The 23,346-nt window shown below is 50.5% G+C and overlaps 1 protein-coding gene across 2 annotated transcripts in view; it reads right to left on the reverse strand.

Moving 5' to 3' along the window:
- Positions 1-585: 585 nt before the first annotated feature.
- The window catches only part of LOC119140732 (T-box-containing protein TBX6L), a 38,717-nt gene continuing 15,956 nt past the window's right edge, over positions 586-23,346 (reverse strand). The window contains exons 6-16 of one of the 2 annotated variants that reach the window (XM_037372368.1): positions 21,551-21,695; positions 20,451-20,553; positions 19,843-20,007; positions 19,356-19,502; positions 18,774-18,844; positions 17,306-17,397; positions 16,364-16,556; positions 10,798-15,724; positions 10,308-10,349; positions 4,394-4,546; positions 586-3,972 (exon numbers count right to left, since the gene is read on the reverse strand). In XM_037372368.1, the coding sequence (XP_037228265.1) occupies positions 15,298-15,724; positions 16,364-16,556; positions 17,306-17,397; positions 18,774-18,844; positions 19,356-19,502; positions 19,843-20,007; positions 20,451-20,553; positions 21,551-21,695 (1,343 nt within the window). In that variant the 3' untranslated portion in view covers positions 586-3,972; positions 4,394-4,546; positions 10,308-10,349; positions 10,798-15,297. Of the gene's footprint in view, positions 4,547-10,307; positions 10,350-10,797; positions 15,725-16,363; positions 16,557-17,305; positions 17,398-18,773; positions 18,845-19,355; positions 19,503-19,842; positions 20,008-20,450; positions 20,554-21,550; positions 21,696-23,346 lie in introns of both variants that reach the window. The other variant, XM_037372286.1, reaches the window with a different exon arrangement.

Consider the following 23,346-nt stretch of genomic DNA (forward strand, 5'->3'; position numbering starts at 1 on the left):
AAGTCCTTACTCTGTCATTACAATGCCCTGTTTTGTGGGTGAATGAGAGTGCCAAGTGAAGTTTTCCCGACTCAAAGGAAGAATTAAGCAGGAGAAAATGCTGTTGCCAGGCTGAGTGATACTCTCCTATTCCATCCTCGTGCCTCTTCCGACTATACCGCTGTGCTCTGGAGGTCCACCTGAAAAAGATGCAGCTCTGGTTATACAGGTTATCACTGCCTCCTCCACCCTGACACCTGACGCTTCAGTGCTCTTCCTGTCACTGTATTTAATGCTGCTCTTTTGCCGAGGCTTTTAAAGGTCTCTCTAGAAACCACGCCCTTCTTTTACTGTGATACCCTTGACTGTGCTTGTAAGAATGACTGGTTTATGCATACTGTTTGAATTTAACTTATTATTGTTGAAGTAAATAAGGTGTAGCCTGTGCAGGTACTGGAGAGCGGAATGGCTGGCATTCTAGCCACGGCTGAAAGGTGTCAGCGTAACATGTCATAAATATCTGCTTTTGCAAGTCAAAAACAGGTGGTTGTCTTTTGCCTTTTTACCGTCAATCCAGATCAAGAACAGCATTAACTAGAGTTTTAATTTTTTTTTTAACATTTGGGATGATTCAGTTAAATCATTAACAATGTGTTGAAACTTCAGATGATCTTATGTAGGAGAAAAACTTACGAGGAACGTCAGACACTGAACTGCTGCAAAGGAGAAGTCAAAAAAAGCTTGCGTTGTTTCCCTGGACTCTGTAGGTATGTTCACAGCCTAGTGTTTGTCTTTGGAGTACAGATTTCCATGTGATGTTAATAAACATTCATAGCCAACCCTGCACAGTGTCTTATCATCAAATACTCACATTGGGCAAGTTAACGTTTCAGAGAAAACCAGTAGTATTTCAAATATGCAAGCAAGAACAGATAAGGTGCATGCAGTAGGCTTGATCCACTTTGTATGCGTTACCCTCTAGCAAAAGCTGGAAGTGCTACCCTGTTGCTGCACCTGTTCATGGCACCTTCAGTAACTCTGGCTTTACTATTTACGTAGCAAAACCAAGCGTCCCCTGCTATTCTAGCCGACTGCTTCCTACAAGCCACATTACAGCCACAGGTGCCGCAGCACCAGCACTGTTCCTGTCTGGGGTAAGATGTGCACAATGCAGGTGGACGTAGGTGCTGTGCACCCTTCCTAACGCAAGGGCGGGCCACAGACAGCGATGGCAGGAGGCAGTGGCCTGGCCTGGGCTTTGTTCCTGTCACAGCCAGGCTTCTCTGACACTAGACCACAGCATCTACACATGCTTTTATTAGGAAGTGGGTGATGAAGTGGCTTCATAGCCAGTGGCTTGGGGAAGTTTAAAATACTTGTATTCTGTACAGAAGAACTTTATTTGTGCCTCAAAATGCATCAGGTGTCACCAGGTATAAATCTCTGTCACTTTGTGCTGATGCGAGGCCACCATAAGCTACATTTCAGTTATCAGAAGGGAGAAATTCCATAGTCCGAGCAAGCTGCGAGGGACTGTGACTTGCCTCTGCATTTCAAAACACAGGCTGCCTCCTGCCTGCCCTCGCAGGGATCCCCAAGCAGCACGCACCCTCCACCACCAGTAACGGATTCTATCCCCCTGTCCAGCCTCCCACCCTCCACGCTGACCTCCCAGCTCATTGTCCAGCTAGAGACCGCTGCTCTTAGCAGTCAGCTTCTCCCCAGGCTGGCACGGCTCCCCCCTCGCTGCAGGCAGGACCTGGGTTTTGTACTGGGAGCACCCAGCACAGCAGCTCCAGCACCTGCCACAGTTACTCATGTAATGTCAAAGGTAACGAGGCACAAGCAGTAACTCAAGCTGGATTTTCTTCTGGCTTACCTGCCTACCGGCTGTCACTCATTTGAATTTAAACTAGTTTAGTTAGGTCAGTCTAACAACAGGCAGCGTAAGCCTTAATTTTTAGGTGCAAGCTAGCTGGGATAAGCTGGGGTTACCAGTTAGTCAACCTCAATTAATTAAAAGGGTTTATTTTAAACAAGTGCAATAACAAAGACGCCTTTAGATTCAGCCAGAGGTACGTGTGCCTCTGAGCGAACACCAGTAGGAAACAAACCTAAATACACTGAAATGAAACACTGCCACAGCAAAACAACACATTTTCTTCTAATTTTTTACATGATTTACAATAGCGTGGGTTGTGCACATAGGAAAGCTCTTCAGGTTCGTGTTCACCAGCAGGGATGACTCACCTTGGAGTCATTTCTGTCCCTTACACTGTCCCCTCTGCCTTTTTTTTTAGAGGGCAGATCAGCTGCTCCCGAGCAGCTGTTGAACCACCAGTCAGAGCTCAGTGCGGTAAGGTGAAGCAGTTCCAATTTCAGGTTACCTTAATACCCGGGGCTGCAAACTGTGGCAGTCACTGCAGACAGCTGGGCCCTCCTGCAGCAGGGCTGCGGTCCCAGAGGGACGGGCAGGCTGCAGGGGAAGGAACCATCACAGCTGTCCCAAACCAAGCCTCCTGCTCCGAAAGCTGAGCCGTAAGAACTTGCCTGCAGCCCGAGCTGCACCAATTACTGTAACTGTAACACAGGCTGCTGTGTGCCCACCTTGAGCCAGGTTATCCGTGCACCTCTCCAGCTGGACCACCCTCCATGGGAGAACCCAGTGCCCGCCACTGTGACCTGGACCCGTCTCTGCTTGGCAGGGGCTCCTACACCAGACTGGCACAACCCCTGGGAACTAAAAGCTGCGCTACTGCTCCTGCTCTGGTGTGACAGCTGCTCACCCGGGGAACCCAGCAGCCCCTCGTGTGCCAGGCACAGCCTCACCAGGGGAAGATGCCATCCGCACTGCTTCTGAGGCAGCGAGAGCAAGAGACCAGGGGGAATTAACACAGCGCTCTCCTCAGATAACCTCCCCGGCACCTGCTTGCTTCATTCCAGGCATTTTGTAACCAGAACCCTCCCTGCACGAGTTATTAGTCTAACCCGCCGCTGGCACACCAGACAATCGGGATCAGAGCTAAATCTGGGGTATCCGCAGGGAACTGGCTCCTGCTTTGTACGTCCTGGCTGGTCCAACAAGGGCAGCTGAAAGTCAGCGCTGAAAAATCCTTCACTTATAATATTGTGTTTGGTCTAGAAATTAAGCACTAAAGCTCGAGAAAAAGCGTGAGTCCTGAGGACTGTTAGCACCTCTCCGCTGTGCTGTGCCTCCCCACAGCCTCCCTATCCGTGCTATCTACTGAATCCTCTGCAGAGCCTGGGGCAAGAAGAGCTCAGCAGAGGCAGAAAGGCAGCGCTGGATGCGCCGCTTCGCCCTCCCCCGGCTGCCCCTGCACCCGAGATTCGACTGACACGGGGAGTGGTGAGTCAGAGGCGAGGATGCTGTTTTGAAAAGACAGAAGGGACTGACATAAGTGAACAACAGGAGCTGGTTTGAAACTCTTGGCACTCGACTCCTGTTCAGCCCACCACCGCCCGGCCGCCAAGCCAGGCAGCAAGCCCCCCTGGTGACGCTCCTGACAGAAGTGACAGACCCAGCCAGGTCTTAAGAGCGTGCTGTCACTATCCTTAACTTGTCATTAAAAACAAAAATCAGACTCGCCCATTTTTCATTACTGTGGAGTAATGGCCTTGTGTATTTCTGTTCTAGACTCTGATCTTGCTTGGTTTTGGGTTTTGTTGGTTTGGTTTTTTGGTGTTTTTTTTTTACAGTATTTTGTGTTACTTTACTAGTTTGATCTGGATTTCATGAGGTAGTTCAGGGACTCTCACTGGGAATTCTGCATGCTGAATCCATTTCTGTAATCTTTGACTGTGTCTTTTTTGCCCTCCTCTCACAACCAGTGATACCATTAATCCACTGACCTTGAAGAGAAACAGCTTTTCTCTTTCCAGGTATCACAGCTGGTGACCTGGCTCCGGGTCTGCAGTGACAACTGATAGACACGCAGCACTGGGCTGGTTTCCTGCTGAGCATCCAGCCTAACGCTGCATGGCACAAAGGAAACGTGATTCATCAGATGTTGTCTTCTTAATGTAAGAAAGAGCCACATCCCTCAAAGATCAAATACCTCCCGCTGCCCCCAGCTACCTGGAATAGCCGTGACTACTCGGCACTGTGGAGAAACAAAAGATAATTTCACTGCAAGAAATAGTACCTTGGCCTGGACGTGGGGCACAGTGCTGGGGGCAGGGAGTCAGTCTGAAAAGGAAAAGCTAAAACTGGCTCTGGTCTGGGATTCTGCTGGATGGGCTAACACAGGTCTGACCAGCACACACAGGGTATTGGCACTATTGGAAACCTCTACCTGAACCCATCCTGAACTGCAGGACATACCCTAGTAGCAATGTAAAGGTTACTGCCAGTACTCAGTAGCAGCTCCTGCCTATATGAGACCGAGTGACCCACCTTCAAAGTCACTAGTGACCATCTGATAGAGGCAGAGGTGGGTGATAGGGTGGAAACAGCTCTCCAAGCAGTGGGACAAGGTGCTGGGTTTGTGCTGTACAGCAACAGTAGCCCACAGACCTCCACAGCAGTGTCTGTGGTATCAATGCTGGCCTAAATTTAAGTAGACAAAAATAAAGACATGTTGGAGAGCAGCCTAGGAACAGAAAGCGTGCACAGTCCTTGACAGGGCAGTAAAGGTGGAGGACTCTCATCTGTCAGGTGTGTAGGGCTCGTGCCTCCCTCACTGCAGTGCCCTGATTTCAGCTGCTCACCGCAGTCCTGCAGCCCAGTAGCAACTCAGCATTGAAACAGCTATGGAAAATGTAGGGGAGTGGAGGGGGAAGACGATGTACCTGGGGAAGGACAGGCTGATTTAACACCCCTCTCTGCTGCCAAATGCTCCGTGGGCTTGGTAGTCATCACCCGAAACAGAGCCATAGCCCGTGCCTCCTCCGAAACAGTCCCTGCTGGAAACATGTCAGGGCATTGCTGGGGCAGCAATTCACAGCGCAGGGAGCCACCTCGGGAGGTGCTGACACCGCACCTCACTGCACCTGGCTCCTTTCCCTTTGCCCCATCATTCAAGCTGCCTGTTGATGCTTGCTATAGCCTGGGAACCTGACACAGGGCTCAAGCCAGTGAGGAATATAGGTGGGGTTTGGGCAGAAAGGAGGAAAGGTCCTGCATCAACCTTGGGGTGCAAGTCAGGAAGCCACCATGCATGGCTGTCACCTAATGCCCAAGATTCCTTGACACAAGGGGTCCCTTCCAGTCCAGCCCCAGACTGGGAGAGGCTGGGCAGCTCCGAGCTAGTCCCTGTGGCAGCCTCATCTCTTTGGGACCAGCCACGCTGCCCAGGGAGCACGCCTGGGCTTCCCCGTGCTGAGACACATCCTTCCCACGATGAGCAGCTCGTCCTGGGTAACCACCTCCTCCTTCACTTGTTTTGCTGCCAGGGTACCTCCCAAAATGTGAGCTGCTTCAGCCCCAACTTGCCCTAGACTCAGCCTCTGTCAGCACCTGAACAAGAACAGTCACGCGAAACCCTCGGTCCAGACATGCCACGACAACGTGGGGACTTTGGTCCCTTGTGCACTTTGATCACGAAGCAGCAACGCGGCCGGCTCCTTGGGTTTTCCCGTATTCTCCATCACCCAGCACACCCCCGCTGTGGCTGCCAGGCCTCAAAACCTTTGCAGCAAACCCAGTGCAGGCTGCCCCAGCTGTGCGCCAGCTGTCCTCTCGCAGGTCACACGCAGTCACTGGGTGGCACTGTGCCCCTGCCTCTGCAGCCACCCAGCTCCATCCTCTTCCTCCGCCGGGGGGGCCCGGGAGGCACTCCCAGCTGGGGCAAGGGGTGGCTGCTCCCCCGGCCAAAGCGCACCCACGCAGGGCAGCCAGCCCTGCCCAGCCACGGTGGGAGTGGGCAGATGCCAGGGGACCCCGGGAGCCCGCAGGGAGGGGACCCCGGCGCCCAAACAGGGACTCCTGCTGCCTCCCTGCCAGGCTCTTTCCCGGCTACGTTTTCATGACAACGGTAAAAGGAGATCCACTGCGTCTTTCCAGTACGCCCCTCCGTAAAACTAATAGGCCAGGCAATTGGGACAGCCCTGCGAAGTACTTTATAGTCTGGACTCAAGGAGCTCACGCTGTAGCGCACAGGCTCTCCCACCCCCAAATCCCAGGAATTGCAGCGTTATTTCTCCCCACCACTCCCCCTCTGGGGCTGGCAGCAGGTGAGACGAGCGACGCCTGCCCTCGCTGCCCTCCCGCCACCCCGGCGCCCCGCTTGGCTCCAGCAGCGCAAGGGTGCTCAGAGCATCCGTGGGGATCGGGGCTTCTTCTTTCCAGGGCATGGTGACACAGCTCCGGCCTGATTCTGGGAGCTTTTACACCGCGTCAGGGTGAGTCAGGGACCAAGGTGCTGGACCCAGCTCTGGGCAGGGAGGTTTCTTTGTAAACACTTTGCCGTTTGCTTCATTTGCAATTGAAAGGCGGAGGCCAGGCTCACCCTGGGGAGGAGCAGACAGCCCTTCTTGACAGGATGATGGCAAAACCCGCTCAGCTCTGTAGAAGTCCCTTCCCTCCACACTGGCACCCGGTGTTTTTTTGGGAAGCTGGAGGCGACACATTTGGTGTAACCCCGAGCCCCGTTCTGGAGGGTCCCCGGCGGTTGGAGGGCCTGCTTTAGCTTCGCACGTTGCTGGGGCCCGACAGATCTCGGTGGTGTGCTCCAGGTGTAGGTCAGTACATCAGCCTGAAACCTACAAACACCAGGGAGCCTGGTCCTGGCTACAGCAGGGGCTGGTGGGCGACCTTGGGGAAAGCAGTAACTGAACTGAGCACAGCCACCTACCTCCCTTCTTCCTGATGTGTAAAAGCAGCCCGAGAGAAGTTTCCTTTAATCGCCACCCCCTCCCCCCCCACATTAGACCTTCCAGGGGGAATTAGCACAAATGCAACATCAGTGGCACCAAGGGAACGGACCCTGAATGACTCTGAAGGGGGTTAATTAGTTTGTTGAAATCCTTCTCTCTTTAGCTGCCACTTATAGCTCCAAGCCTTGACAAACAGTTGGGAAAAAGGATCTCTGCCGAAAATCAATGCTCTTTAGAGGTAAGAACTGAAGATCCTCCAAGGAGTATACTGTTGGGAAATAAAGTGGAGGAGAATGTTTCTCTACCATTAGGGTATAAGACAAATGGGAGACGGGAAAGCAAAAGGTTTCCAGGTCTCCATAAAAGTCAGAAGGGAGACAAAAAGCCCATCTCTCCCTTCTGTGGTTTACTGTCTTTAATCTCTCTTTGCCTTAGTGTCCCCACCTACCCTGCGGGACACTCACGTTTAGACGTGCTGAAAAGCTTAACCAGCATTTACAGAAATGATTCAAGAACCCCAGATACCAACTGCCAGAGATGTGCAAAGTGCTACTGCTCATCCCTTTGGAGGACAACCTCCTCGGTGCCAGAGCCGCCGGCAGATAGGCTCTCCGCTCCTCAACATGCTAGGCAGGCAACAGGAACGAGCCAGGCAGAGGGAGCAACATCAGAAATCCCTACAGCCCCATACAGTTTCCTCCCTAGATTCATTTCGTATTAGACTGTATGCACTCCAGAGACTTTTGTAAAACAACTCCCAGCCCTGCCGTAGCTGCCCCCAGAACCTGCTGCAGAGCTGCTCTATGCCCACAGCAAGACGTGGCCCTGCCAGCACTTCTGCTACCTTCATCAGTGTTTTAGCATTGTAACAGGATGGGAGGGCTAAAACACAATGCTGCAGCTGAGTGAGCGCCATGGGCAACACTTTGGGACTAAAATTTCCTCAGGTACCTGGTTTTAAAGTTGGGACTAACTTCAGGTGGACTCCACGTGAGAGCTCTGTGCTGCCCCGTGGGGGACAGAAGGGAGGACAGCTCCAGCTCCATAGCCAGAAGTCTCCCCCTTTAATACAAGAACAAGATTCCTAGGCAGAAGATGAGCAGACCCCCCCCTACCTCCCGTACCATCCACTGACGCTTCTATTTCAAACTAATTGCCACTACATCATCTGGTCCTGCTCAGCTGTCTAAAAAAAACCCAACATCCTGTGTACCACTGGGACCTCTTTGTCAGAGGCTGTGAACTCATCGCCATCCAGCACCAGGATGGATTGAACAAACTGAAGCAGTATTTTATTGCTGAAGCATAAAACATGGGAATAAACAAGCACCGAAGTGCTACCGATCATTAAAACCAGATGGGAGCCCATTTACTGCCTCCAACAGCGAGGTGCCATGGCTGCTCTGCTGAGGCCCCACTGAAATAGGAAACCCAATGGCCTCACGCTGCGCCAGGGGAGGTTTAGATTGGATATTAGGAAAAATGTCTTCACTGAAAGGGCTGTCAAGCACTGGAACAGGCTGCCCAGGGAAGTGGTTGAGTCACCATCTCTGCAGATATTTAAAAGATACCTTGATAGGGTGCTTAGGGACATAGTTTAGTGATGGCCTTGGCCATCCTGGGTTAACACTTGGGACTCTATGACCTTAAGGGTCTTTTCCAACCTAAACGATTCTCTGATCTGGGAGGTGCTGGGCGGCAGCAGCCACAGGTAGCCCCTGCAATTCAGGCCTGGACCTCTCTGCACTGTCCTCTCACCACCACCCTGGGGATAACCAAGGAGCGACAGAGCTTTTAGTCCTGGCTCCAGAAATACAGTCACTCCTGCAAGGTTGTGCCTACACAGAAATGCCCCAGTGGGGACAAGCAGCCCATCCAGGGCCAGTCCCACTGTCCAGGGGAGGCATGATGGGGAGAATCACAGGCCAAACTGCCCACACACAGAGCAGAGACTCGGTTGCATTTCAACAGTATTTGTTGAAACGTATGTCAGAGAACCATCACCAGCTCTGGTCACCCCTGTGCCACTCAGCTCCTGGATGGTGGATCACCCGAAGCAGCCCAGGTCTGCCCTTATTTCCTCAGCGCTGTCCGGCACCAGAAGCCAAGTACCAGGGTGGGAAGAAGGCAGGGGCTGTTTCCTCTCCATCCTAATCAACGCACCCACCGCAGATAAACGCACAGCAAGAGCAGTCCCAAAGTCTGGAGTACTGGAAACTGGCCTTCAGAAATAGCTCCACCCTGAGCACCCTGAGCTGCAAGCTGAGCTCAACCCCCCGCCTAGACTGAAGCTTTGCACCTTTGTTTTCAAGCCCCTCTCAGCACTTGAAACCAGAGCGCTGCATGGGGCCAGGGGTGGGTTCCCTGGGCTGCCCTGAGAGCCCAGCCCGAGAGGAGATGCAAATGGAGCAGGAGACTGCTGGAGAAGCAGAGACAGACAGATGCTTTTACACTTCAAAGGCAACAGGGCCCTGCGAGGCTTTCAGAATACTCCACAAATCGATAGACTCCTTTTAAACACCAAGCACATTTGCTCAAGTGTGAGGCAATTAGTCCCCGAGGAGGGAGGCAGGACAGGGCCATTAACAGACATACGGGCAGGATGGAGGGATGAGAAACGTGCAGCATGGCTCCATGCGCGACTGCCAGCCCAGCCGGGTGAGCTGAACACCGTGCTGTCCCATCCATGATTTTCAAAATGCCCTTTTCTCCCCAGGGGCTCTACAGGGAGCACATTAGTGTCACTCAGCCTGTCCCTTTGGAACGAGGGTGGTTTTGGCCACATCCCCTCCACTGCTTGATTGTTCACTGCTTTTATCCCTGGAGAACGATGATGATGGGGATGCGGGAGGGCTGACTTCCACCTACTGGGTCTGCAGCAATTCCCATTTCCCCCTCACCTGAATGCTGCCAGGTGGTGTCCCAGCTGCTCTGGACAGCTCTGTCTCCACAGAGCCCCTTCTAGATGGTAAAACAGAGCCACAACCAGACTGGGCAAACAGAGGGCTGGCTGCTCAGCACAAACAGTGCCAGCACGGGGGTGGACCCCAGTGTGACAGAAATCGGGCGCGACTCATCCCCTTCGACTCTGCACCAGCATTTCCACGCAGACCTACCCTTAACGTACCATCTCCCAGCAAGGACATTACACAGAGATCCCAGGTGCCGGTGCTTTCCTACCCCACAGACAGGAGCTGGAGGAGTGACTGTGCCAGCACACAGGAGGTCTCTCCTGCAAACAGCTGCTGTGTTTTACATGTTCAGTCTTATTTTTACAATGAGAGGCAGAAAAAACCAACACTGAGCAATGTTTTATGCCTGGCTGTGTGACTGACGGTGTGCCTGTCCTGTATCACCACCTACTTGCTCCCACTGTCCTTTATGGAGGCACAACATTTTCCCTCTTCAGTAAGAAGAGAAGAGGAAGAAATAAAAATCTCAGCATGTCCCCAAAGAACTAGGAGATGAAAATGAAATTCATCCATTACACTCACCAAGCAGAGCACTACCTGGGCAGGAACACTGTAGTCATACACCTGCACATTCAAAGAAAAAATGGAGTATTACAGGAGCATCAGAGGCAAAAAGTACTTCATGCCATAAAACAAACTCACATGGCTTGGAAAAATGAAAAAGGAACACCACCAAACCAAGCTGAGCAGCAACACTGTTCCTCACTGCAGCCTCTCCTCACCCCTGCACGGAAGGATTGTTTGACCCTTGGTTAAAATTTTGTGAGACGCTGCTGCTCAGGTCTTGGGACAGCTTCAGCATCTGTTCTGGGCAGCACACACCACGTGCTGCAGGGACCATGGGCTGCAGAGGGGACACGCTTTCCCCGACTTGCTTCACTTTGTCCTGTAAGCCTGCAAGCAGCTGTTGCCTCTCCCTGCGTTTCTCCTGCTCAGATTTGCTGTTAATGCCTACAAGCCCCATTTAAACCTCACTGCATCTCTGCAAAGCATGCCAGTGACACCAGCTTACCTGGAGCCCCAGGAGCCAGGCCAGCAGCACGCCTGCTTCTCACAGCCAGGGGAACCAACAGCCGAGCCCTAGAGAAACAGGCAGAAACAAGCACCCCATAGAGCTGCCACGAAACCGCAGCGAAGTCCTGCCTCCGGGCACTGCAGGAGCCCAGCCAGTCCCTGAGTGGGCTTTGGGCAGGCATCACTCAGGGCAGAAGGGGAAAATACCAGAGACCAACCCCTCCCCATGCTTTGGGGAAACCCCTTTGTCCTCCCTTCTCCTGGCCCTGGCCAGTTTTACCCCCTCTCTCTTTGCTCTTGGCCATTTACAAATTAAATCCAGGCTGAGGACGGGGAAGCAGGTAAGTGAAGATACCTGCACCCCACACATATGGCTGCTGAGGAGCAGGGAGAGGGGGGCTGGCAGCTGCCTGCTGCTCCCGGGCAGGAGGAATTTGGCTTTGTGCCGGTCCAGCCCCGCACGCACGGCGGGTGATGGCTGCTGTTTGTTGTTGTCAGCCAAATGCTGCATCCCCCCTGCTAAGAGGCTCTGTATGGGATCCCAACCTGGGGCTGGCGAATTAAGTGGCTTTTAAGCTCTGCAATAAAAACCCATTTGACTTGAAGAATGTTATTATTCCTGGAAGGGCATTTGTGCTGCTTGCTTCTATTTGCTTAAGGTGCATACACTAACCAAGGAAGTGCACTGCAGGAGTCTCCTGGGAGGCTCACCAAGGACCAAATGACAGACACCCCCAAGCTGGGCAGCTGGGTCAACCCAAAAGAAGCAATGAGGCTGGCTCAGCCTGGCTGTCCAGCTACAAAGCAGTTCAAGTACCCCAGTCCTCTTCTGCACAGAAATGCTGCTCCCCAGGATACCCTCATGCTTCTCTCTGCAGGCAAGGCACCTCCCTGGGCCCCCACCAAGCCCCCACGGGGGGCAAGCAGACCCTGCCCCACACCAGGCACATGAGGACTCACTGACACCAGGCACCACAGAAGGTGCCAGTGAGCAGTGCTCCCGCCGGGCTCAGCTGGGCCAAGGAGGCTGCTCTGATGGCACCAGACAGCGAGTTTGATTTGCACCAGCTGAGCACATCTCTCTCCCTCCAGCACCTGGAAAACAGATAAGCTCTTACTGAAACCAGCTGGTAGCTTCTTGCACAGAGCCAGAGGGTGACACAGTGGGTACAAACACAGAGGCCACATCCTGGGCCAGGCAAGAGGGGACCTGGGCCCCCTGGGAGGACTCACTGTGTCTTCTGAGAGGCATGGGGAGAGGTGGGTACTTTGCTGCACTGCAGGGAGCCACCATCACAGGTGCCTCTGCTGAGCCTACGGCTGCTCACTGGGACGTGGCTGGCTGTGGAAGAACTGCAGCATTGGCAAGAAAGCATTTCTCTGCCATTCCCATCTGCATTGAAGCAGTGTCAGACAAGGCTTAAGGCTGCAAAAACCAGTAGGAGAAACCAAAATAAATCAGGATCTTTATTTCCCATAGGAAATTTACCTAGATCCCATTTATAGTCCATTTGCCCTCACCCTTATGTAACTCCTCTGCAGGACAGGAGCAGAAAACGCAGAGAAAATAAACAATTTGCTGCAAAGAATTACTGCAAGAGACTGAGTCACATCTAGCAATGCAAGCAGATAACCTGGGGCTCACTGAATATGCTGCAGAGAACAATGAACGACAAGATCAACAGCGTGTCATGCATGTACAAACTGGCCCCAGGTAACATGACTAAAGCAGAGCCACTGGTGTGCTTGAGAGAGATGCACAAAAACCCCGCACTTTAGAGTTTATTTTATTGCTCTTAATGGTCTGCCTTCCACATGTCTCATTTCCTTTTATTGAAGCTGTCAGAGAGGCATTACATTATCTCACACGCATGCAAAAACAGCGTTTCAGTCGAGCTTATACAGACTTTTAAATGCCACAGCTGAAGAAAACAAGACAGTGGGAACTGCAAAGGGAGGAGGTGGCAGCAGAGTCCAGAGCACACACCTACGGGCAGAATTTCCAAAGGCTTCACAAACCAGCCAAGCCGCAGTCTCTAACCAGAGACAGACAAGCGAGGAAAGTAAAGGTACTTTTCTAATAAGCTGGATGATTCACCCAAGCAGGCAAGGAGTCCTGTTGCAACAGAAGGCTGATGAGTAATTAAAGGCTCGTCCTAGGCACAAGGCTGAGTCTTTTACCACAGTGCAGAGCCATCTGCCAAACCAGCTCTCCCAACAGGCCCATGGGGCAGCAGCACTTGATACGCGACTCTGAAGGTTTGAAAAAAAGAACACTACACCCATATTTGCACAGGAGCTTCCCTGTGCTGCCCAGGCCTCCTCAGTTACTCACACTCACCGCAGCACGGCTTTCATCCTCATCAGCACCCTGTGACAGAGGGAAATACAACCGAACTTCAGAGATAAAGAAACTAATCTAACCAAGGAGCCTGTGCAGGGGGTGTATTACTTTCTCTTTTCTTGTTAGCACGGCCCTGGCGGCGAGGTACCAGCAGGGCTGCCTTGCAGAAAAGTGCCACCTCCAGGGTCCCTGCACATGGGGCTCAGCCTGCTCACCTGATTTCCAAGATGTAGAAAACAGCGGTGGCAAAATCAACTGTTAATGGTCAGAAACGCTGTGGAGAAGTCTGGCCTTTAGGTAAACTCTGCACGTCTTCACGTGGCTGTGAAGCTGACTGGAAGTACTGGGCAGCTCTGTCCGTACCATAATTGTGGTACAAACGCAGTTAGCAATATATGATTTAAATAGGGAAACAGTCATTGTAGTTGAGTTTCAAAAATTTGTAGGGCTACTTTTCAACATAATTTTAACAATAATAAATGTGGTTTGACATCTCTATGCTATGCACACACACACAGTGCCGACCTGGTACCCAAACAGAGCAGCACACAGCCTTCCCCGGTGTACCTGCACACCGGTCCTGATGCACCGCTCACAAACCCGCACAGGTCTGCTCAGGAACAACATCTTGCTACACACACACACACACACACACACAGAAAACCATCTGGCATACATGCTAAATGACACACCTCACCGCCTACTGATGGCTACAGGCCACACAGCAGTTTATTTAAAGTGTTACAAGAAAACATTCTGTAAATAACACCCAGGAACACGCCTAGCCTCCCTGAGGAGCAAAGAGCCTGTCTCAAACAAGACCCCATTGCCAGGGCCATTCAGCCACTTAGGCAAACAGGGATGCTTCCCCCTTCTAACACTAAGAAAAGAAGAAACCCTCTTTGTGAGGCAGCACACAGGCTGCTGGCTGGCCGAACAGCTCCTCCCCATGATGGGACCACAGCGGTAAGGGAGGTGAAACTGCTCTGATAACTAAATGTGGAGGCAGATCCCTACAGACTCCCAAACAACAGCAAGACGACTTTGCCGACCAGCCTGGGGCTGCTGAGCACACCAGCGATGCAGCACACAGCTCAGTGCCTACAGGGGAATAATTAAAATATATGCCTGATGAGTACTGCCAGGCTGGTGAGAACTGTCTATTGACAAAGCTCACCCAGAGCACAGCACAGTAACCACAACTATAAGTTATATTCTCCAGGGGTGCCAAGGGGTGGGAGAAGGATGAAGTTTACAGTGAAAGATGCCCTTTCCCTCAAAAGGAAGAGGGGGGAGTGACACAGCCAGCACCGCTGTTCGTGACCCTTTTTCTGACAGCTGCAGGCCTTTGCAAACCCCCAGCGCAGCCCCCCACATTCTGTGAGCAACCTCCCTCCACCCCTGGCAGAAAGAAGAGTGTGTCACTAACCTCAAATCTAGGGGTGACAGAAGAGGGATGGGCAGGGGGACACACAGACAGAACATGCAGCCTTGCTGCCACTTCTCGGGCACAGGACAAGCTCCTCCCTGCCCGCATGACCCACTGCTACGTGCCAGACACACACATGGTGCTGCGTATTTGACTCTCGTCCGCTGCTGGAAGAAAGGCAAGACTCTAGCTTTAGTTTGACTACACTAAGTGAGGAAACTGCTCTAGGGGACACTGGGATTGCTTCTTTTGGTCATCTTTGCAACAATTCTCTACAGCTTCTTGACCACCTGGACAGTTTACTGAAACTCCTCAGCCCCTATCTCCTTGCACGCAAGTCCTGGGAGGAAGAGATCTTGGAAACTGCCAACTACAAGGTGCAAACAGCCTGGGACTGGGAGTTCCGCAGCTCTGTGAATTCTGCTCTTGCAGCTCCTGTGGTTTCCTACTCCTGCTGGGAAAAAAAACACCACTGCAGCACACATTGATTCAGCCAGACCCCCACTGAGACGCCAAGGGCAGCCACCAGTTTAGCCATTGCTTGTGAAATACAGTGAGGGTTGTTGTGCAAGGAGACAAGGAAGTGAAGGTGTCCCATGCTACCACTTGCAGCCATAGCTCTTTGCCTAGTGTAGGCAAGGCTTCAAAAAGTCAACACCCCAGAGCAAATTGGAACTCATTTACAATTTTTTTGCAGTTTTTTCATTGGGAAGGGTCTTCCCTGTTCACCAGCAGGCATAGGGGAACAGAGGGTACTGGCTCCACTCTGCCATGGTCCCATGGGCATGTCCAGGAGCCGCCTGTGTATTGTACTCTGTGGAGAAGGCTGAGTAGCTCATTGCCCTGTACTGGCTGTGGGAAGGCACCATCCACTGGCCAAGCCCTTGCTCGGTGCCATAGGGACTGTACATGGGCGCTCGGGCCCCAGGTTTCCCAACAGAGTCTAGAGCCATGTTCACCACTCCTGTGTAGTCCTGGGGAGGAGGCAGAGGTGGGGGGAGCGGAGGCAGGTTGGTGAAGCCCTCTGGGAGTTGTTTGGAGTCGTGCTCGGGCACTGTGGCGAGATCCAAGGCATGGCACCTTGCCCGGAAATCATTCAAGCTTGCTGCATCGCGGGTGGGAAGCTGCTGGCTGTCCCCAGCTTCGTGGAACCTGAGCCCCGAGGGCAGAGAGAAGAGCGAGTCAAACCTACCGCAGCAGAAAACCACTGAAAACCCACACAGATCCCCTGGGGAAAGGCAGGGCAAGCTCTTAACATGCCCTCTTCCCCTTGCCTACTGCTTCATTTTATGGTTAGTGTGGATTTTAGTCCAAGCCTCACTGTCACTCACACAGAAAAACTAAATGCCAGAGAAGGTAAGCCCAGGCTACCCTAGTTCTGGCTCAGTTCTAGTCTAGGCTCACTCCTGACTATTGCCTGAATTTGCAATGATAAGGAGGGAAAAAACCACTGGAGTCCTGCCACTCCTCCAACGCACTTCCTCCAAAGGTCAGGCAAGTCTGCGGTACACAGAGCTGGCTGGGAGAGCATTTCAGGACAGGGAAATAAAGAGCATTACCAAGACATGAGTATGCCCAGAATCAGTGGGTTTGAAGGAACACAGAAAGGCTTTGTTGTGAAGCTATCTCCATGCTAATCTACCACCAATCACCCAGATACCTGGGTCCAACAGAAAGGCATCCTTCCTTACTCCCACCGGCTGTTTTTCTTAGGAAATACCCACTAAAAGAGGAGGAATCCCATCAGTTAAAGGGTGGCTTTGGACAGGAGCATCAAGAGGTGGGACTCACCGATATGTCTGGTAGGATGCTGTAGGCACTTGCTGCTCTCTGCCCAGCCCCTCCCTCTGGTCAGGTGGCACCGGCGACGCTGCAGGAAAGGTATGGCTGCCATTCTGCTCCGAGACCCAGAACGGGTATCCGCTGCTGACCACAACGGGGTTACTCTCTTCCTTCACATCTACATTCTCATCCTTCTCAAAATCTGACTCACAGCGGGGAAAAGAAAGAACGGAAAAAAAATGAGAAGGGGGAAGAGAGAGTCAGAGCTCACAATGGTTTACTGGCAGCTGCATTAATTGCAGAATGGTGGAAGGAAACGCTAATACCTCTTCTGCAGTCATACAGTCTCAAGGGACTAGCCCTTTCCAGCTTTTTTCTGACCTTACACTGTGGTCTTCAGTCCTGTCCTGTCCTCTCTCCTTAGCTATGCTACTGCCTTGTGCTACTGCAAGCAGCAACATGAACTGCAGCAAGGAATGATCAAGCTTAAAAAACAACCTAATGGAAAGAGTGATTTCTTTTTTATTTTTTAAGTGGTATCAGTTTCCACATCTGCATCACAATCCAGCTGCACAGAGCACTGCTGGCACAACTGTACTGATGAGAACCAGGAAGAAAGCAATGGGGGATACTGCAAACTCATATCGCTGTTGGAAGAGAAATGTTATGAAAGCACAGCCTACGATCAATACGTAGTTACAAAGCACAGCCAGGCTGGGAGGCTGGTGAGAGAGCTGATGAGTAGTCAGTAATGATAAGCGACTTGTGAGCAGTCTCCTGTGGATCGTTCCCAGAAAGAGACTCAGAGAATCAAAGCCATGCACAGCATCCTTCAGGGGCTCCACCCAGGCCACTCTCCCCACAGAGGGGTCTTTGTTGCTGTTTCTTCCCTGCCCGTGGCCTGGACACTGTTTGGAAATCATTCTCTAGGTTTGTTGTGATCAACATTACCTCGTTCCTCAGCTCCAGACTCCTTTTCCTCAGGCAGCTTCCTCTTCTGGCCCTTGGCTGGACTAAGCTTCTGGCATTTGGCTCGTCCTTCCCTGGAAAGAAACAAGATGTGGGGGTAGCTTTTATATAAGCTTTTTTCCTAGATGAATACGCAAGGGATGATGGACAAATCTGGAAGACAAATAGATGGCATGAACCTCTCCCAACATTCTGTGACTGACACCTCTCCTAGCGAAGCACCCTGAGGCCCTCGGGGAATATGCCTGCCATAGTGGAATTACAGGGTTAGCCATGCCGCCTGCCATCGGTGTGAGCTTCCAGCGAGAGCCCTTGCCCTGCAGGGTACTGGGGATGAACTGGTAAAGGGGTTGCCTGCTTCACTTCGGTGCAAAAGACACTGTCAACATGGAAACTCAGCACCAGGGGTTTTGGCACTGAGTTTGTAAGTGTAGTTCAGTGCTGGATATACCTGCTATGCACACAGGTACGTGTATAGTAGGGTGAGTCTTTCACTTGAAAGCAGCTTTCTCCTAAATGGAAAATAAGTCTAAGCTTAGTCAGAAATGATCCTATTAGGAGGAGAAAGAAAATCCATGACATTTTCAAACTTCAAGTAAAAGACTCAGTTTTGGCCTTTTTCATCAGGAAATGAGATTTTTTTTCAGGCATAAAATAACACAAAACAAAATCTCAGATATTTTCATAACATTTTCTGCTTGGAAAACCCCATTTTTTTCCTTCTCTATTGCCAATCTATCATAGCAATTAAGCTTTTTTTTTTTTAGTCTCATCCACTGGCTACCCTCAGAGCAGATAAAGATCTCATTGGTATTGGTATCAATCTTCCCTCCTGCAGACAAAATCTCCCGCTGGAAGAGCTGCTTTTCCATGCACAGGGGAAGGAGATGAGGGAGCCTCCAAACGTCAGAAGCCATCTGATCTCAAAGAGACACGATGATCTGGAACAGAGGTTCCAGAGACACACTGGCCCAGGCTGCCCAGAGCAGCTGTGGGTGCCCCATCCCTGGGGGTGCTCAGGGCCAGGCCGGACGGGGCTGCGGGCAACCTGGGCTGCTGGGGGGTGTCCCTGAACAGGGCAGGGGGGTGGGACAAGGTGGTCTTTAAGGTCCCTTCCAACCCAAACCATTCTGTGATTCTATGATCTACTGTGGACTCATTATCACTGCTATTCACATGTCAGACTCCAGTCTAGCTCCAAGTTGCAAGGGAACGCAGGTCTCAAATTTGTCACACCTCCCACATTTCTGTTGGAAATCCTGTATCTCCTCCCACTCCCCAAGTTTCTTGGGAGGAGGCTGCATAGGGGGACATCATTCCCAGATACAGGCAACCGCGGTGTGCACAACACAGCAAGCTCTGCAGAGCTAGCTGGTATAGTTTTGTTCAATGGCCTTGGTAAAATTCACAAGTGAACTCCAATTATAAATAAGGTGAAAAAACAGTTTACCTTCGAGTGTTCTTCCCATGCTCTCGGAAACCTTTAGCAAATGGATTGTTGTCAATCTTGAGCTTTGTAATCTTAAAATAAAAGGAACAAGATTCACTATCATGACTGGTTGGGTTCTTTACTGTTTCAAGACCTTCACCTCAGTATTTATCACAACAGCTTTTCCAAGGGTTTTGGGCACGCCCTTGCCAGAGTACCTGAGCCCTCCGGGCAGCTCCCATTATTGATTAGGAACCGACAGGTGGAAAGAAGTCACTTTGCCAGAGTCAGGAAGAATTTGGGTAGGATTCTTCTGACTAGAGAAATATACAGGGTCAGTATCTATATCTGGACCTCTGCCCATATTTTTTACTCCATTTACAGTCCTGTTAATCACTGACAGAGCACTGAATACAATTAAGTTGCATGATTCATCTCATCACAGAGTAGATGTTTTCCATAGCAACCATAATGTGCCTATTTCTTCCCACTGTCCATCACAGGCACCCAGGGTGAGTAGCTTGGAAGGAGGTACTTTCCTCTACAAGATTTCTAAAGACAGTACTTAGCAACATATCCAAAAGCAGTACTTGCACACTGTACCTGCTCATTCTGGTAGGCAGTAACAGAAGTGAAGACAGTCTCAGGGAAGCTGAAGACTTGGAAGATGCTCCAGCGGACACTGAAGAGGTCATCTGCCTGCACAATGTGGAAGCGAGGCTTGTAACGGTGCATGGAGTGAAGGATGATCTGGCACAGAGACAGACAGAGGAGAAAGTTTCCATGTGCAGCCACTGCCACAACACTGCGCAGTCTCCTGTGGAGGCTCACAGGACATCCATTTCAAACCAGGGATGCCTGTCTGGGACTGGTGTCTCCGCCATGCCTCCACAGTGACAGTACAGCCCAAAGCCTTCCCTAGCAGGTAGTTAAGAGGGCACAAGGGCTGGGCTGAGGAAGGAAGAAAGAACACTTAGATATGTTTTAATTTTCACGTGATCTAATTTTTCACAAATCTCACTTATTTCCTGTAACATCCATCTGCAATGAATTCCAAGAGAGCACAACAACAAGGCCAGCTACAACCTACATGCCCATGTTGATCCAGAGTGTTGTTGGTGAGCTTCAGTTTTTGGAAGGAGACAGGTTCTTTCATCCAGTGGCTGCCAGGAGCTGGGGAATCTGGGTGGACGTAGGTGCGACAAGGGAGCTGGGGCTCTGCTTTTCCAGCAACTTCCCACTGATCTTTATTCCACTGTGAAGGGAAAGACAGAAATCTAGAGCTTAAAAAAAAAGAACCCTACTTTCACTACAGGAAAGCTCCAGCAACTTTGCTTCTCTGTCAATTTAGCGGACTCCTCTGAAGCACAAGTAGCAGATTCTCTTTTATGAGCCATGATCGTGTCACCAAAAAAGCTCCAAGTTTAGGCCTCATTTTTCCTCCCTTTCTCCCAGTGGCTGTCAGAGAAGTCTAACATTAATCACAATTAAAACTGTACTGCTTACAATGAAAATTAGTTACCTCTCCAGCTGCTCCCCAATCAAAACTGACAAATAACTCCAGAGAGGCATAAAATCCACCAATTACTTCTGAACTTTGTCCAAAGATGATTTATTTATCAGCCTGGCCAGTGAAGCATAACCTATTTCAAACAAAGATGGAAGGACAGCATAAATTCTATTATTTAAAGAACTTACCTTGTACCTGAAGTTGTCCATTGGCACAAAATCTACCAGCATGAGGTACTTGGCATATGGGATTAAGCCAGAGACTTTGATTTTGCATTGTGGAAACATTCGTCTGAAGAGAAATGAAATATACAGTATAAGGATTCCTTTATGAAGTGGGTATTATCCAATGATCAAGCAGCATGTAATGTTTACTCACTATTGTGCAAAGTTCTGGCAGCAGTATTTCTACAGGCCAGCTATTGAACATTTTTCTATCTTATTGACGTCCTGTCTAGTTTTATGGGTTTAGGTGGAACAGGCACTAACAGGGCAGCAGTCAGTGAAGGCCTGACATTGTTACTGCTTTTGCTCTTTTGATCCCTGTAACACAGCAGTGGGAAACTTAAGAGAAAATATTTGGAATCTGCACGTAGTTCCTAGCCTTCTACAGCTATCACAGATCCAGAGGATAGATCAGAGCATTATCTAGTGTGGGCAGAAAACGTGCTCTCATCTAAGAGCACATCTAGCTTTCCATTCCAGTACTCCCTGCCACCACTTTCATCTTCTGACTCTGCAAAAAAAGCTTTGACACCTACCTCCCTACCCAAAGGCATTATTTCAGCTCACAGCAGCTTTGAAATAATACATTACAATTTCATAGCTTCATATTCTTTCACTGCAAGCTCCACAGTGCATGACTCATTTAAACTTTAGAGTAGTCTGCATGCACAGATCGTTACGATTCTATGCCATGTTCTTGTCTGCAAATGCAGACTCCAACCCAGGTATTTACTGCTCAACTGCTGCCGCCTGCGACCGAGGCAAAGGAAGCCCAGGGCACTTTGCAGAGCAACTCGCAGCAACAGGAAGAACATCAGTGTGAAGCGGTGAGATAAGAATACAGCAGTTTTGTCAGCACATCAGCCCCACAGTGATCTTTTGCACTTCACAGTTTGGGCTTCTACAACATCCTGAAAGTGCAGGATTCTTCTGCAAGGGGCAGGGAGATGTGGATAACTGGCTACAAAGCTAGTTTAATAGCCACCATTCAAAAAATGAGCACTAGGAGACTTTGAGAACAGCTTGGAGGGGTATGGTGTGGGCAGCTGTCCTGCTCCCCTCACCTGCCAGATTTGGTGATGATCATCTCAGTTCCTATCTGATGAAACTTCATCCAGAGACCCATGTCCTCAAGGGTGACCACAATGGAGCTCTGTGGGTAGGGCTCCAGGCTGGGAGAAGGAAGTGCCTCACATGGTGCTTTCACATCTACCAGGAGAGAGAGAAAACAGTAACTGCAGACAGGCAGGAGGGGAGCCAACATGAAGCAGCCTCTCTTGCTTTGGGACAGGGTCCCGGGATGCAGGTGCATCACCTGCATCAGCCCTCCAGTGCCAGCTCCCTCCAGTACAGGGAGCTACGGAATTTCTCAGGCTGCTGTAACAGACAGCATCTGTACATCTGGCTGTCACTCTTCCCATCTGGCCATAGTACCCCTTGGCCCCAAACCGCCACGCAGTGCACAGTGCTGGTTCAGCTCAGGGAGCCGAATGCTGTGATTTCACCCACGAAGGTCCCAGGTGTTGCTGAGAACTACAGAGTCTGTGCCACAACAAACCTCCTTAAAAAAACCCATTATTTTTCTTCAAAGGCTTTTTGTTACTTAGTAGGTTCAGAAGGCATAAAGGCTTTTCCAGATTTGTTTTTAGCTGATAAATTCTTTTGTGTGTTGTACAAACCCAGCATGACTTCTTTTGTTCCAAAACTTATACTGGCAGGTAGCCGCAATCCACTTTCACTCCTGTTCCGCTGTGATCAGGGTTACACAGAACACTTTACCAAGAAAATAAAATGAAAGCTGAAAGGACTGGGAAGATTTCAAGTGTATCAGTGGGTACTGGGAGAAAACGACAGGTGCTGGCAGAGGGGAAAAATCTCTCCAGAGGACAAAGAAGAGGCAGACAGGAGACCCAAAGGTAAATGAAGGCAAGAAAGGGAGGTGACAGAGCCAGACCATGGAATACTCTGAAAAGAGGATAGCTGGTCTGAGCTGGACTTGGAGAAGGAGACCACCAAGGAGCCTGTGATGGCAGTGGAAGGTGCCTCTTCAGTAACACACCATGGCACACCAGAGGAGCTGCCTGCAATATGCCTGCACTTTCTATTACAGGCAGAGGACAAACTACTATCCTGTGGAAGAGGAAGAGGAAACTATTCTGAAGGAACTGTCTTTGGTGTTGATGGTACCCGTCACCTCTGTAAAGTTGTCTGGATTAAAAACCTCCTATGGGCACTCAAATATACTGTAACACATGCAGGATTGCCGCTGTCATACTGCAAAGCCCAGGCAAAAAAACCCAACAGTTTCATTTTAGGTGGACTCCACAGCCGGTAGGGCTCTACAGACACTGCCCTGTGGTCTGAAGGAGGCAGGGATAAACCCACTCGACACCGGTGCACACACAGCGGCAGGTCCTTGGGTCAGTGCCAGCAGCCACTGCTAGCAGCCACTGCTGCCGGGTGATGCATTACCAGCCACGTACGGCTGTTCGTCTAAAAGGGAGATTTTTCTGCCTCTCAGGCTGATCAGCTATCATTCAGCATTTCTTATGTAAGAAATAAAGGACTTTTCACCTTGCTACAGCTTTCCTGAGTAATGTCTTCAAAAGAAGAAGCCTGAAAAGTAGAGAACTATTTCCAGAGAAATTAGCTTTATTCATAAAGGGACATCTTTCCCCAAAACCAACCCGATGCAAGTCTAAGGGGTTCTTCTTACAGTATAAGGAAGTAAAAAAAACATTTAAACGTAATTTTGTCAGTTTGTAAAGGTCTTTAGTCATTTCAAAAAAATATCCTCTGCCCTTTTTTCTCCTTTGATCCAACGTTAATGAACTAGCTAAGAAGTGACACCTAGTTTGCT

Source organism: Falco rusticolus, chromosome 1 (genome assembly GCF_015220075.1).
Source record: "Falco rusticolus isolate bFalRus1 chromosome 1, bFalRus1.pri, whole genome shotgun sequence".
Classification (NCBI taxonomy): Eukaryota; Metazoa; Chordata; class Aves; order Falconiformes; family Falconidae; genus Falco; species Falco rusticolus.